We start from the raw sequence: 12,806 nt of genomic DNA on the forward strand, positions 1-12,806 counted from the left end.
TGCAAATTATGTTCTTTTTTGTAATATTCAAAAGTTGCTTGCATATTCAAAGGGTGCATATTTATGTTGTTAATAAGGAAGAAGCTTCATAGCCATAGTCAATGCATATGCCAGTGTTCTGGATCCCAGGTTTATGCTCTTTATCCATGGTATGATGGTACAGTCATATTCAACTGCTGTATACCAAGTGTGCCCTCTCCAGTTTGGGAAGTGTGCCCCAGGCAGACAATCTAGAGCCTCCTGCACTAGTAAGCCGGTCAACAAATAGATTAAAGATGCTGATTTTCACAGTATGAAATTAATTATATATGGTTTTATACTACATGACTACAGGTACATCTACATTGTAGAATTAACTCAGTTTGCCATCACTGTAACTGCCATAGTTCAATGCTATGGAATCATGTGAATAGTTGTTTTACAAGGCCTTCTCTGCCAAAGAGTGCTGGTGCCCCACTAAACTACAACTCCCATGTTCCATAGCATTATGCCATGGTAAAGTGGTATTAAATTGTATTCATTCCACAGTATAGATGTACTCTTTGAAGGCTGATACAGCAGGCCTAGACATACTTCCTGTCCCCCGCCCCCCCCCCCCCTGCCCAATAACTACACCTGTGGTTTTCTTTCTCTGTGTGCCACAAGTCATGCCATCCAGCTGAGTGTCTGAGGAACCATTTTCTGCATATCATTTTCTATGTACAATATTCTGTGTTTCAGGATCTTGGAAGAGATTTTGAGAGGAAGAGAAGGAAGAGGTTTGGTCTGTTTCTGCTATGACAATTGCATGTGGATGAATCTGGATGACACCCAATTACCATTTGGTGAGTATAAAAAAACAACACTCCATAAGGTCAGTCCTTCTGTAAGTATAATGGCATAGAGGGAAAAACACTATATTTGATAATTACTTGATTGTTTCCATTTCCAATCCCGGTGACCATCATGTATTGAGAGTGCTAAATTCCAAGTTTCTTTAACATGGATTTGAAATGTGGAAGTTTTATTTTTCCCCAGTAAATATACAATACACACTTAACATTACAATTAACCAACTTTATGCCCATTAAACTTTGCTTCACTAACACATGAAACACATTAAGAGGTCATAATCTTCTTGCGTGTGACTGAACAAACCATTGTTAATGAACAATTTTATAAAAAAAATTAGAAAACAGTTCTAAGTGCTGCCACTACACCCCTTTTCTTTAGACACATTATGCACAAGAAATATTTCAATTATATAAAAGGAAAAAAACTTTTTTCTTTAAAAATGGTAAATTACAGTACATTTTAAAAATATGTTCTGTGATAATTTGAAGTACATTGAATAAGTGAGATACAGTGGGAGAGAGAAGGAGAGAAGAGAAAAACCACTTTTCAAATGAGTGGGGATTTGCTGTACATTAAAATACCCTCTTCATAGGATCTTGTTTTAAAAAAACTCAGCAAGTACAACTGTATAGTAGCCAATAATAAACAGTGATATTATAGTAACGCACAGGTTTAATACTGACACAAAACTTGCCAACTGAAAATATTAAGACATACATCTCAAGAACTGGGGATGGCTACTTTTCCTCAAGTTGAATTTTGAAGGGAAATTGCCCCATAAGCTGTCCCACCAAAGCACAACACAGGTTTTAAAGACCCAGTTAATATATAGGAAACTCATGTACAGAGTGCATATGGAGCTTCAACTCTTTCAGTGTGCCCTTAAAGTCTTCCTGCATATACATTGTTTAATCCCATGCATTCTGGAGGTAGAACAGACCTACTACGTACATATTATACTTTGGATCAACTACATGGTCTTGTTTTAAAACTATGTGGAAAAGTATGGTTGCAGGACCCACTTGTGCAGTTGCTTCAGAATTTTTTTTCACTTTGGTATAATTAGGCCTGATTACATGGTTAGCATTTGTGGATCTGCCTCATGAATGGAAACCGATGATATTACCCAAAGTAGCATGAATCCAAATACACAGTTCGCTTTGAGCAACATGAAAAACATCTTTAAGCTCAAAGCCATTGTATAATCGGAATGGCTTCAAGTGATGGTTTCTCACAAATCATTTCTATTTATCGGGTGGTTTCCTTAAGCTGCTGCAGATATCCTCATATATCACTGCTTTATGAATCTATTGCTGTTAGACCATGAGCCAACTTTTGTTTGTCCTGATTCTTCAAATTTCAGATTGCTGAGTATTAAAGATTGCTAGTAAAGATCATAGTCTAAATCACATTGTAGGGCTTTTTAAAACATGAACCCTTATTTATAAAATAGCCCACAGCAGAAAAAGCTGAGGCACATACAAGTATGGCTGGAGCATAGAAATCATGTGTAACTCAGAAGAGTCTTCAGTTGGGGAAAGGAACCTCTGAAGGAATTATCTCAACTTCTCAATTAACTATCAGTGCTACCACAGGTTTCTGACTGAAGCCCTTTGCAACTCTGATCACCAGATGAGCTGGAATGGCAGAAGAGGCGCAAGTCTGAATCATACCTTTATTTCCCTATTCATACATAAGAATTGACCTGTGCTGTGAAGTATTTCGTGTGGTATCTTCTCACAGCATTGATCAAATGTTATGGTTGTAAGAAGACTGTGCCTTTAATGCCAAGAGCTCAGGTAGGTTGCTAGAGATGTTGAGATTTTTCTTCCTTTCAAAGCAATTTGTTGGATCTCTATTACACAAACCTGCTTCTGACCTCACTATTGCTGGAACACGGTGCCTATCTTCATATTAACATATTAAATTCAGGAAAAAAAAGAATGGCATTTATACATTTGTTGAATGTTCTGTACATTTATAAAACAATGGCTTTAACTATATCCAGCATTTTAATGAACAGGAATATCATGTCAATTCCTTGCTCACAAAGGCTAAAAAATATCTTTTTGTTGATGTGTGCTGACTTTTTTTTTTGGTTCACCAATGTCCTGTCTTCAGATAAATGAGATAAATTGATAACTGCAGTGCTGAAAATGTCCTATCCTATAAGCAATCCAAACATAATGTAATAAAAAGCAACAAATATCTAATAGATGTATTTGTATGCTCTAAAGGTGCACTGCTTTTAACATGAGTGTAAGTATGAAAGCAACCAACATGGACTGATTGTATGTAAGATATGTTTAAATGGAGACTGTTAAAATGACATGACTAAATGAAATAATCTCTGTGATGTAAACTTCAAATCAAATATTTAATGCATTTGAGATACAGGTACAGTATTTCCAAACAAAAACTAAAAATACTGTCAAAAACCTGGAGAAAGCCATGAGAACTAATGATGAGACAAGATGCGTTTGTAAATGTCCACTTACAGAGAGTTTGGTTTATTCGAAAAGTGTATAAACATGCATCATGTTTTCATAAGAAGAAGAGGGTTGAATTTTACTTATCAAAAACATATCAAAGATGTTTTCTTTTCCTTGTTTCTATCCAATTTCCAACGATGTAGTGAATTGGCAAAAGACATTCAATTCAAAATGAGCACAGATTTATCACTGCTTTCTTTTCAATGGATTAAGTACAAATGAACTGAGCTTCAATTTCTAGCAGTTTTAGATAATAAAACACAATAAAATATGTCTAGACTGTGTAAAAACAATTATGTCATGAATTTCAAGTGATGCAACTCTGCACCTTTCATTGTACTGTACATGTATTGGAAAGATGAACTAAAATAAGCCCTGTTGAGGCATATTAATGCTTGTAGTCAGTAAGTATAGACGAGAAAGAAGACCGTGCACAAAGTAGCTAGCTCTGCTTCTATCATCTCCCTTTTTGTTATCTTTCATTTGTACACTTTTTCTAGTGTAGACCCTTGTATGCATGGATACTCCCACGTAATCTGCAATCCATTCTTTCTCCCTGTATTCTAAATTATGTAGAGAGCCTTTAAGGATAAAAGAAGACTACATAGCATAAATTCAACATGTGGAAGTTCATGAAAACAGGTATGAGGTGGATACTCGTGTCCATTCTCCCTTCCCCCAGGCAGAGAGTATATGTGTTAAAATGTCTAAATAGGGCTACAGTCTAGCCTTTTTGGAAGCAGCTTGGATATCTCTGTCATAAATTGCACCTATAACTCTTGCTAGATTTTCCTCTAGTTCATATGGTTCATGCTTCCTGGAAGGAAGAGCAAACCAATCATATTCTAATCTGGTTTAAAATGACCCACCCATTTTAAATGGTAAAAGCATCATTGTTGCTTAATATTTTTGATAGGATTCCACCCCGATGCCCCAATATGCCTTTGCTAACATCAGTTTTGCCAGTCAACTTCCTAATTCTACACCCAAATGGAAAACCACCTAACGTAATTCATTACATCCAGCATTATCCGACATAGCTTACAGTACATAGACTCCTTTCACATTCAGTCTTTTTTCTTCTTCATGTCACGAGGAGTAAGAGTTTTGTGCTTATCACCAACAAAAAATTGCAGTGCAAACTTTAAACATAAAAAAGTTACAGAATTAAAAGTTATTATATGGCACCACAGCCTATTAATTCACATATAATACAACAGACCATAAGAACAGACAATAATATGAACATAGCTAAAAAGAAGGTGAGCTTGCATAGCAATGCAATAAAAAGAAATTATGTACAAGGGAAATCCATATCATCCTGGAGGGTGATTTTCTTTATATATGCTTAGTAAGAAATAGATTAAGGTGGAAGGTGTATTAAAGAGAAGAACACAAGTTGAGTATCAGTGGGATATGTGTGGCTGTGTGTCTTTACATTGCATTTACAGTTCTTTTAATAGTAAGTACATAAATAAAGAAAATGTTCATTGCACTGTTTTAGTGTCATCACTTCCATGAGTTCAGACCTTGATGGCCCTTGAGAGCAGCTCGAGATGCCTCTGTTCAACTACTCTGTCAAATAAAAAGGAAGAATATGATTATGTTTTCAACTATTTTCATTGAACTTTTCAGCACAGAATTCACACTTTTTAGAGAGAAAAACTGGTCATAAAAACATGAGCACTGTTTCAAATGTCAAAGTTCCTAAACATAAATAATAGTTATAACAATTATTATAAGTAAATGAAGTTACCAGCAATATTTTAGTTTTAGAATGGAAATTGTATACTTTAATTGTTTCCCCGGTCAGTATGATACTACACCTGAGGCACTTTCATAGAACAATAGTCCACTGGAAATCAGAAGTTTGAATGTGAATGTTATCAATACTCATTTCAGTTTAATTGAAAAAGCTACTGTAGGGCTCAATCCAATGGTATGTTTGTGTTAGCATCCATATTTTTTCCCCAGTTCTCTGTAACCTTTTATGCACTAAAAACCTGTCCTGGATGGCTTTCCAGTCTTCTAGAGAATGTTTTCATGATGCATGGGGTCTTCATGAGGAACAAGCTGTGGATTCTTGCATTGGCAAAGGGTTGGACTAGATTTGACTAGAGATCCTATGAATGTATTATGTTTGGAGGATCATACATTTATGTGAACTTTCCTTTTGCAGTTGCAAATAGCAGAGTTTGTGGTGGTAAAGGTGAGCAAAAGTTACTTATCTTTGTGAAAATTAGGACTTAAGTGGATATTAGGAGAAACTTAAATTATTGCTTGTTGTTCAACATGGGAAATGTGCACATGTGTGGTGAAAAGAGTCATTCTGTATCAATTGTGCTATAAATTGTGTATACCTATTGTATACACCTCATGTATAAGGCGAGGGAAGTCTTTGGGTCCAAAATTATGGATTGTGATATGACCTGTGGATAAATAAAGGGTCACTCCACAGAGACGGGAAAGCACAATTGCCACCTCAGGGAGCCATTACTACAGTTTTCCCACCCAGCCATTCAGAAAGACCAGAGGTGATGCCATGGAGAAAGAGTAGAGAATCGGTACATCATGTAGTTTCTTCCAGGTTGCTTTTCACCACTGTTTTCAGGGAAGGGGATGATTCCTTTTTTTGGATAAAATTTAAGATACAATATCCACATTGATTTGTGGCCAAAGGCAGTTCTACCCAGCCATTTAAATCAAGTGAGGATGCAAATTAAAAAGAACTGCTTTGCTATAGACTGCCTACACAATACCCCAGGGACCGGTGGGAGGCCAGGGCAGTGACCACAAAGATCTGCTGATTAAAGCCTTATTTGAACCCAGGAATAGGTTTTTTTCTCATCCAGTGAGATGTGCTGATAGGCATTGGCATATACAGCATTGATGGGCAGAGGCATGACCAGCACTTGTGGGCAGCAGCATGTTTGATAGGGATCAGCATTAGAGCAAGGCGGGGCATAGAAATAAAGTGGCAGAAAGTGGGCTTTTCCATAGGAACACTGAGGTTTCCTCTGGGAGGAGAGATATTTTTTTCCCTTCCGGTAAGCTGTGTTTCTGGGTTTTTTGAATGTATCATTGCTAACCCTGTCCTGACAAGTGCTCCACATTTTCCTATTTGGAGTCCAGCTTTGCATGGGATATACACAGATTGGCTGCAATGGAATGTATAGCATTTTCTTATGAGTTTTTTAAACAGCTGTTTCTGGCTGGATGCACATTGGGGATGCATGTTTTGTAGACACCCCGACTTTCAAGATGACTGTAAACTGCTTTTTACTGCCTGTGTGGAACCACCCTAAGTTGCCCCAGATTTTTTGGCCTGTGTTTTTGGCTAAAATTTATAAACTTATACATAAATATGTTGGGTAATAAACATCCTACCTTAATAAGCTATATTGAGAAAGAAGACAACAGTATAGATAAACTACGAAACTGTGAAATATATAGCCATTGGTGCTATATATTTGAGACAGAGAGGAAAACCTAATGTCCACTTTCTGCAAATGTGTCAGAGGACCTGGAAAAAGCACTTCTTTGCTTACGAAAACCCTGTGGAATTCATGGGATCTCTATAAGACTACAGGCAGCTTGAAGGTGCCCACACTCACACACAAACTTACTGATTGCCACTTCCAAGATTCTATAGGCAGTTAAACAAATATAATGCCATCATTATGTGAAAAGGTTCTTGAGGAATGGAATTCAACTAAATGGCTGAAATAGGAGAAGCACATTTCCCATCAGACACTTGATTTGGCTTTGCTCCCTGATGAGCTGATTAGTAGGAACCATGGGAGCCTGGGCAAGGAAAACAAATGTCCAAATTTTTTTTGCACCACATACATCTGCTTGTACATCTTTGGAAGATAAGCAGAAGTAAAGCAATGTGTTTCAGAAATGAGCAAGAAAGGTTTTTGAGATTTCTATGATACCACATCAGTTTGTCATGGAAACAAAGATCTTAGCTTCAAAAATATTAAGAACATTGAGGAATTACAAGTTACAACTGAGACATTTCTGTAGGCCATGTATATGTCTGTTGAAGGTGAAGCACTTGAGGGTAAAAACACACTCACTGCAACTTGACGCAATGAAGTGTTCCTTTTCAGATTTTGTAAATGAACAGATATATAAATGCCATAATAGATAACCAGCATGGCTACACCTAGATTACTGCTTAGAAAATACCAAATGTGTCAATTGATCCTATTATGCAAACAACAATCCTATATATATTTTCCTGGGACAAAGCTCCACTGGCTTATTTCCAAATAAATATTGGCATGATTGTGTGCTTACATACTTACTCATGAATCCAGTGAAAAGAAGCAAATCTCAGATTAAGGACATGTTATTAAGGCCCTCAATGGAATAGAAAGGCAAACATAAATTTTAGGAATGTTTTTTTTTCCTTTTTAAAAATGAATGAGACTTACATAATTCACCAGAAAACTGTCCTTGATTGTTTGTTCCAACATATCCTACATCAATAAGGTCACTGGTGTTGCGCTGATGACCTCCTCGCATGACCTCTCCTTTTCTGGGTCCAGTAGATCCTTTAGAAGATGCTGTACCTGAAGAGCTGTGACCACCTGGGGATGGGAAGCTAGGCTTGCTATATGGCACCAGGGCCTCTTCTGTAAACATAAAGGAAGCAATAGGAACATGTTGTGTATAAATGGGAAAAGATAATTGAAACTGTCTTTCTGAAATGTTTTAAAGGTATTTAAAATTTTTCTAGCTATAAAGAAAATTGGGCGATACCTCATCTGAAATGTTATGCATAAATACTCTAAGATGCCCTAACTACACGATAAATTTGATAAGTGGAGATTGTTTAGATATTTCCTTCAAAAGGAGGAGGTGGCCAGTGAAATTTTGAAGCATCCTGAAGTATAAAAAACAAATACATTTGTACATTTCTCTTTGGAAATGTGCAAATGGAAACATTAGAAATGTACAAATGGAAAAGGAAGCATTTGTACGATTGAGAACTAATGAATGTTTTATCAATTACAATGTCTCCACACAAACTCAAAAGCTATTGTTTAATATGCAAATAGTTTAAGATCATGGGGAAGATTTGAATAAGACCACTCATGCTTTGAAAGCATGTATGGCAGTTTGTGGGGCCACATTAGCAAGTCCTATTAATACAATGGCTGGCCGTGAATTCAGCAACTGACTGAATATTCTCTATGAATACACCTATGTACACAATGTATACATATGGGAACTTCATCTAAGTGTGAAGTTCTTAAAAGGTCAGGCAAGTAATCCTATGTGTGTTCACATAACGGCTAGTCTGTGGGTTTACCAAACATCTCTGAACAGTATAATATCTAATATTCTTACAAGACTTTTGGCAGCTGGTACTCAATAGCCGAGCCATGACAATTACCAGCCAATATGTCATGTATATTGGTCAATCAGCATTCTAGATGCCAAATCTGGTGGAATGTATTAGGGATTACAGCCTTTCATATATTCGATTCTGCGTTCTTCCCATATCAAGAAATAGAGGGATGCATTATTTAAAATTGTTTGGCAACTTAAAGTAAACCAAGTTTCATGTTTCAGTTTTTTTTTTTAAAAAAACTGCTTAGATAACAACTGACTCAATATTATATGTTTTAGCTCATTAGATATGCAATTCTTGTATTTAATATTTGAATCAATAGTTCAGGTGGCTAAAATGGTTGAAAGGATCAGCTATCAGTAGAAAACATGAGCCAATATTTATATATTATTATATATATATATATATATATATATATATAGAGAGAGAGAGAGAGAGAGAGAGAGAGAGAGAGAGAGCGCAGCATGCATACTGATGTGTTTTTTTGGTGTATATATTTATTTCTCCTCCTAGTATATGCAGAAAATGCTGGATATGCTTATTTTTCTCACTGATTCTGACAGGTTTACTCAGCTGGAAACAACTGAATGCAAGTATTTGAAACCAAAATATAATATTTTATCTAAATTTATAAATTGTTATCTATTCATTCTAAACATTGAGAACTCTTTTGAAAAAATATGATAAATCATAAACTGCTTAATTAAATAGATATGCATATATTTTGCAAAACAGTAAAACAAAGATTATAATTTCTATTAATATTGTGGAAATGCTTTGTCCTATTTTATTACAATTACTTTAATCAGTTAAGATAAAGAATTACAGAATCTGCTAATTTAATTAGCTTCCTGGTGTTATTTTTTTATATTATCAAGCACATGGGAAATTACTTCACTGGTTCATATTATATAAAGAAAAAGTTGAACTAGACAAAGACATCTTGTCTTTGAGACTTGATTATGACAAGGTCACATTTGTTGTCTGTGTGCAGGGATCTAAAAGGACTAACCAGGGTAAGATTGAACCCATTTTAAGACTTCTAATTCTTACTTTCTACTATCATAGGAAGTTCCAACTTAAATGCATGAAATTGGATTGCTGTATATTGATCTGCCATTCTGAAATACCATCAAAGTTGTCAAACTTAGCTCCCCAGATATTTTTGGGTTGCCCAGCTTTCAAAAGCCTGTTAATAGTCACTGTCCAGGCATTCTAGGAGCTTGAGACCCTGAGTTTGCTACCATTTTTGTGATTACACATTGGATTACTTTGCACATATACAAACCTAAGTGTTATTTTAGGCATAGTACTTTAGTGATTTAGTAATAAATTCTACAGCTACAAATTTCCCCCCATATCATCAACAGGGAGGATTAAAAGTCTCATACTCCTCAATCTCAGAGACCTGCATCTCACTTTTTTTCTGAGCAGAGAGCTCTCTGGTTCTTTCTAAGTTTCTTCCCTGCCCAATAATTAGTTTGTTGCAGTGCCTTGGATCCACTTGTCAAATGATATTTTTATCTTCCCTCTAAAATTGAGGAGCCCCTACTCCAGGGATGGGTAAAGTGTGACCACATGATACTCCCATGGGGCTAAACAAGGGGGGTTTCTCTCACTCTTGAATGTGATTTTCCTACTTCTTGGCAGGGGGTTGGACTGGATGGCCTGTGATTCTATGATTCTATCTATGATTCTAGTTCTGGGGCTTGGGAGGGAGTGCTCTGGGATGGTCTTTCAGGCCCAGCAAACCTTCATGTGGAGTGTCCCTGGGGTCAGGCGTTCACCTAGTAGGCGAAGAGGTGGTCACATGGTGATATCTAGTCCTTTCCTTTGATCCACGTCACATTTCTCTCCCCTCCCAACTTAGTGAGCTTCCCAGGAATTAATTTAATAAGGTTAATAAATTGAATTTTTTCTCCATACTTTTGTATCCGGTCTCTTTATTCCATGGTGGGAATTCAAGTGTCAACCCCCACATCAGAAAAAGAAAACTAAATCTAAGTCTCAAAACCAAATTGTAAGAAAGAAGCTGAAGAATTACGATGCATTCATCATTATAGACATATTCAGTTCAAAGATGTTTGCCACAAATTTACTATTGCATTTTTCTGTATAAAATTGCAGTTCAACTATGTTCTTTTTCACATGAAAACCTCTGATGAAGCCTTGTTCTTATCACTCTTAATATAGCATTACAATGTAGTTGATGGCATCAATAAACCCAAGGAGATATATAGAAGCTGCAAGATGAACCATATGTTTTGAAGCGTGTTCTCTGTCACCAATTATCTGAAGTACAGCTGCTGCAATGATATACTTGTTCAATCTGGAGTGGAAATCAACATTTATTTTACTGAAATATATTATGCCAGTGTGGGTGGTGCAGCAGGAGAAAATTGCTATGGGGGTAGTGGCCATGACAGAAGTAAGGCACTAGAGAAAAAGGGTGCTGCCAGATTTTGTCTCCATTCCATCATCATTACTACATGAGCTTGGAAAAACTGCAACCTATAGTGGTTTAACAGGTTTCTGACCATTGTGCATATATACATGTTGCTACTGAAGTGTCACATTTCTCAAAGTGCCAGAACAACAAGTTGATAATCTAATCCAGAAAGTTCTTCAAGTGTATGCATGTTCTGCTCAATAAATACAGATGCATGTACTGTAATAAGAAGAAAACAAAGAAAGTGCAACAGATGTGCTGACAAAGACCCATCTTTGAAATGCTTAACAATAGGATTACCGTATATACTCGAGTATAAGCCTGAGTTTTCAGCCCTTTTTTAGGGCTGAAAAACCCTCCTCAGCTTATACTTGAGTGAGGGTCCTGGCTGTCTTATATTCAGGTAGGCTTATACTCGAGTATATATGTTATGTTGGTTTTTGTGCAACTGGTGGTTGACTGTTGATCATGAATTCTAGATTTTTCTACAGTCTGATAGAGATTTCTTAAATAATATTTATTACTATAAAACATATTTTCTTTCAGATAGTTAGTGTAATATATCTGGATTTCCAAACTATATTTTGTCTTAACTTAAATTCAAACTTTTTATTACTTTCTGTCTTAATAAATTAATGATACTCAGTATAATTAAAATAGAAAAAATATTGCCACTAGAATTTTCTGACTCTGATGTGAGCTGCATTCAAGATATTAATCCTTGTACTCTAATACAGTATCCGCATGTATTAATTTTCTGGTATCAGATTATCAATAATTGAAATGCATCTTTGCTGTTCACTTTCCTAAAATTGCTCTCTGCAAATAACTATTTAGAAAAAACCCAGGATAATATTAATTCATGAGTATTTAATATCTACAAGGCTAAATGAATAATCCATGGGTTAGTCCAAGGATTATTATTTTATGGCATTAAGATGGTATAAGGCATCAAATGAGTGTGTATGTCTTCTATATAAATTCTCTATTATCATAATTGTTTCAGTTGATATACTTTCTCTGAAGATCCAAAATTAATAAGAACATCAGCCCTGGCCTTGTCTTACTCAACTGCTGCGTATGCCTGTCCTTTTGGCATAAGTCTGCCCATGCAAAGCAGGTGAACATAGCATTGAACGAAACATGCAGAATAATCACAAGATGCCTTAAACCTACACCTGTTGATAAACTCTACAAGCTAGCTAACATTGTCCCCCACTTATGTGCAATGGGAAGTTGCTGCTAGCTGTGAGAGAAATAAGGTTCAACACCATGAAAGTCATCCACTGCATGGCTATCAGCCTCCTCCCAGTAGACTCTAATCAAGGAAAAGCTTCATGAGGACCACCACTCCTTTTGACTTTCCCCTAGCAACAGAGAGGGCGTCCCTCTGGGCAGCTAAGCCAGGAAATCCCAATTGGATGGCCCCCCCACGAAGGTCTGCCTCCATGGGCAAACCAAGAATGGGCAACTTGGAAGTCCCTGAACAGACTCAGAAGTAGAGTGGGCAGATCAAAAGACAATCTGGCAAAATGGCACTACCTAAAAGAATCCTCTACCTTGTGCGACTGTGAAGAAGAGCAGACACCTGCACATCTATATGCTTGTCCGCAGTGTCCTGCCTCATGTACAGAGGAAGTATTGTTTGAGGCTATAGACAATGTGA

At 36.5% G+C, this 12,806-nt stretch overlaps 1 protein-coding gene across 14 annotated transcripts in view; it reads right to left on the bottom strand.

Annotated features, from left to right (window-relative positions):
- Positions 1–982: 982 nt before the first annotated feature.
- The window catches only part of robo2 (roundabout guidance receptor 2), a 1,412,536-nt gene continuing 1,400,712 nt past the window's right edge, over positions 983–12,806 (bottom strand). For all 14 annotated transcript variants that reach the window (XM_062977135.1, XM_062977143.1, XM_062977146.1 and 11 more), the window contains 2 exons: positions 7,769–7,969; positions 983–4,901 (listed from right to left, as the gene is read on the bottom strand). In XM_062977135.1, coding sequence (XP_062833205.1) covers positions 4,900–4,901; positions 7,769–7,969 — 203 coding nt within the window. In that variant the 3' untranslated portion in view covers positions 983–4,899. The remainder of the gene's footprint in view (positions 4,902–7,768; positions 7,970–12,806) is intronic.

The sequence above is a fragment of the Anolis carolinensis genome, chromosome 3, assembly GCF_035594765.1.
Source record: "Anolis carolinensis isolate JA03-04 chromosome 3, rAnoCar3.1.pri, whole genome shotgun sequence".
Classification (NCBI taxonomy): Eukaryota; Metazoa; Chordata; class Lepidosauria; order Squamata; family Dactyloidae; genus Anolis; species Anolis carolinensis.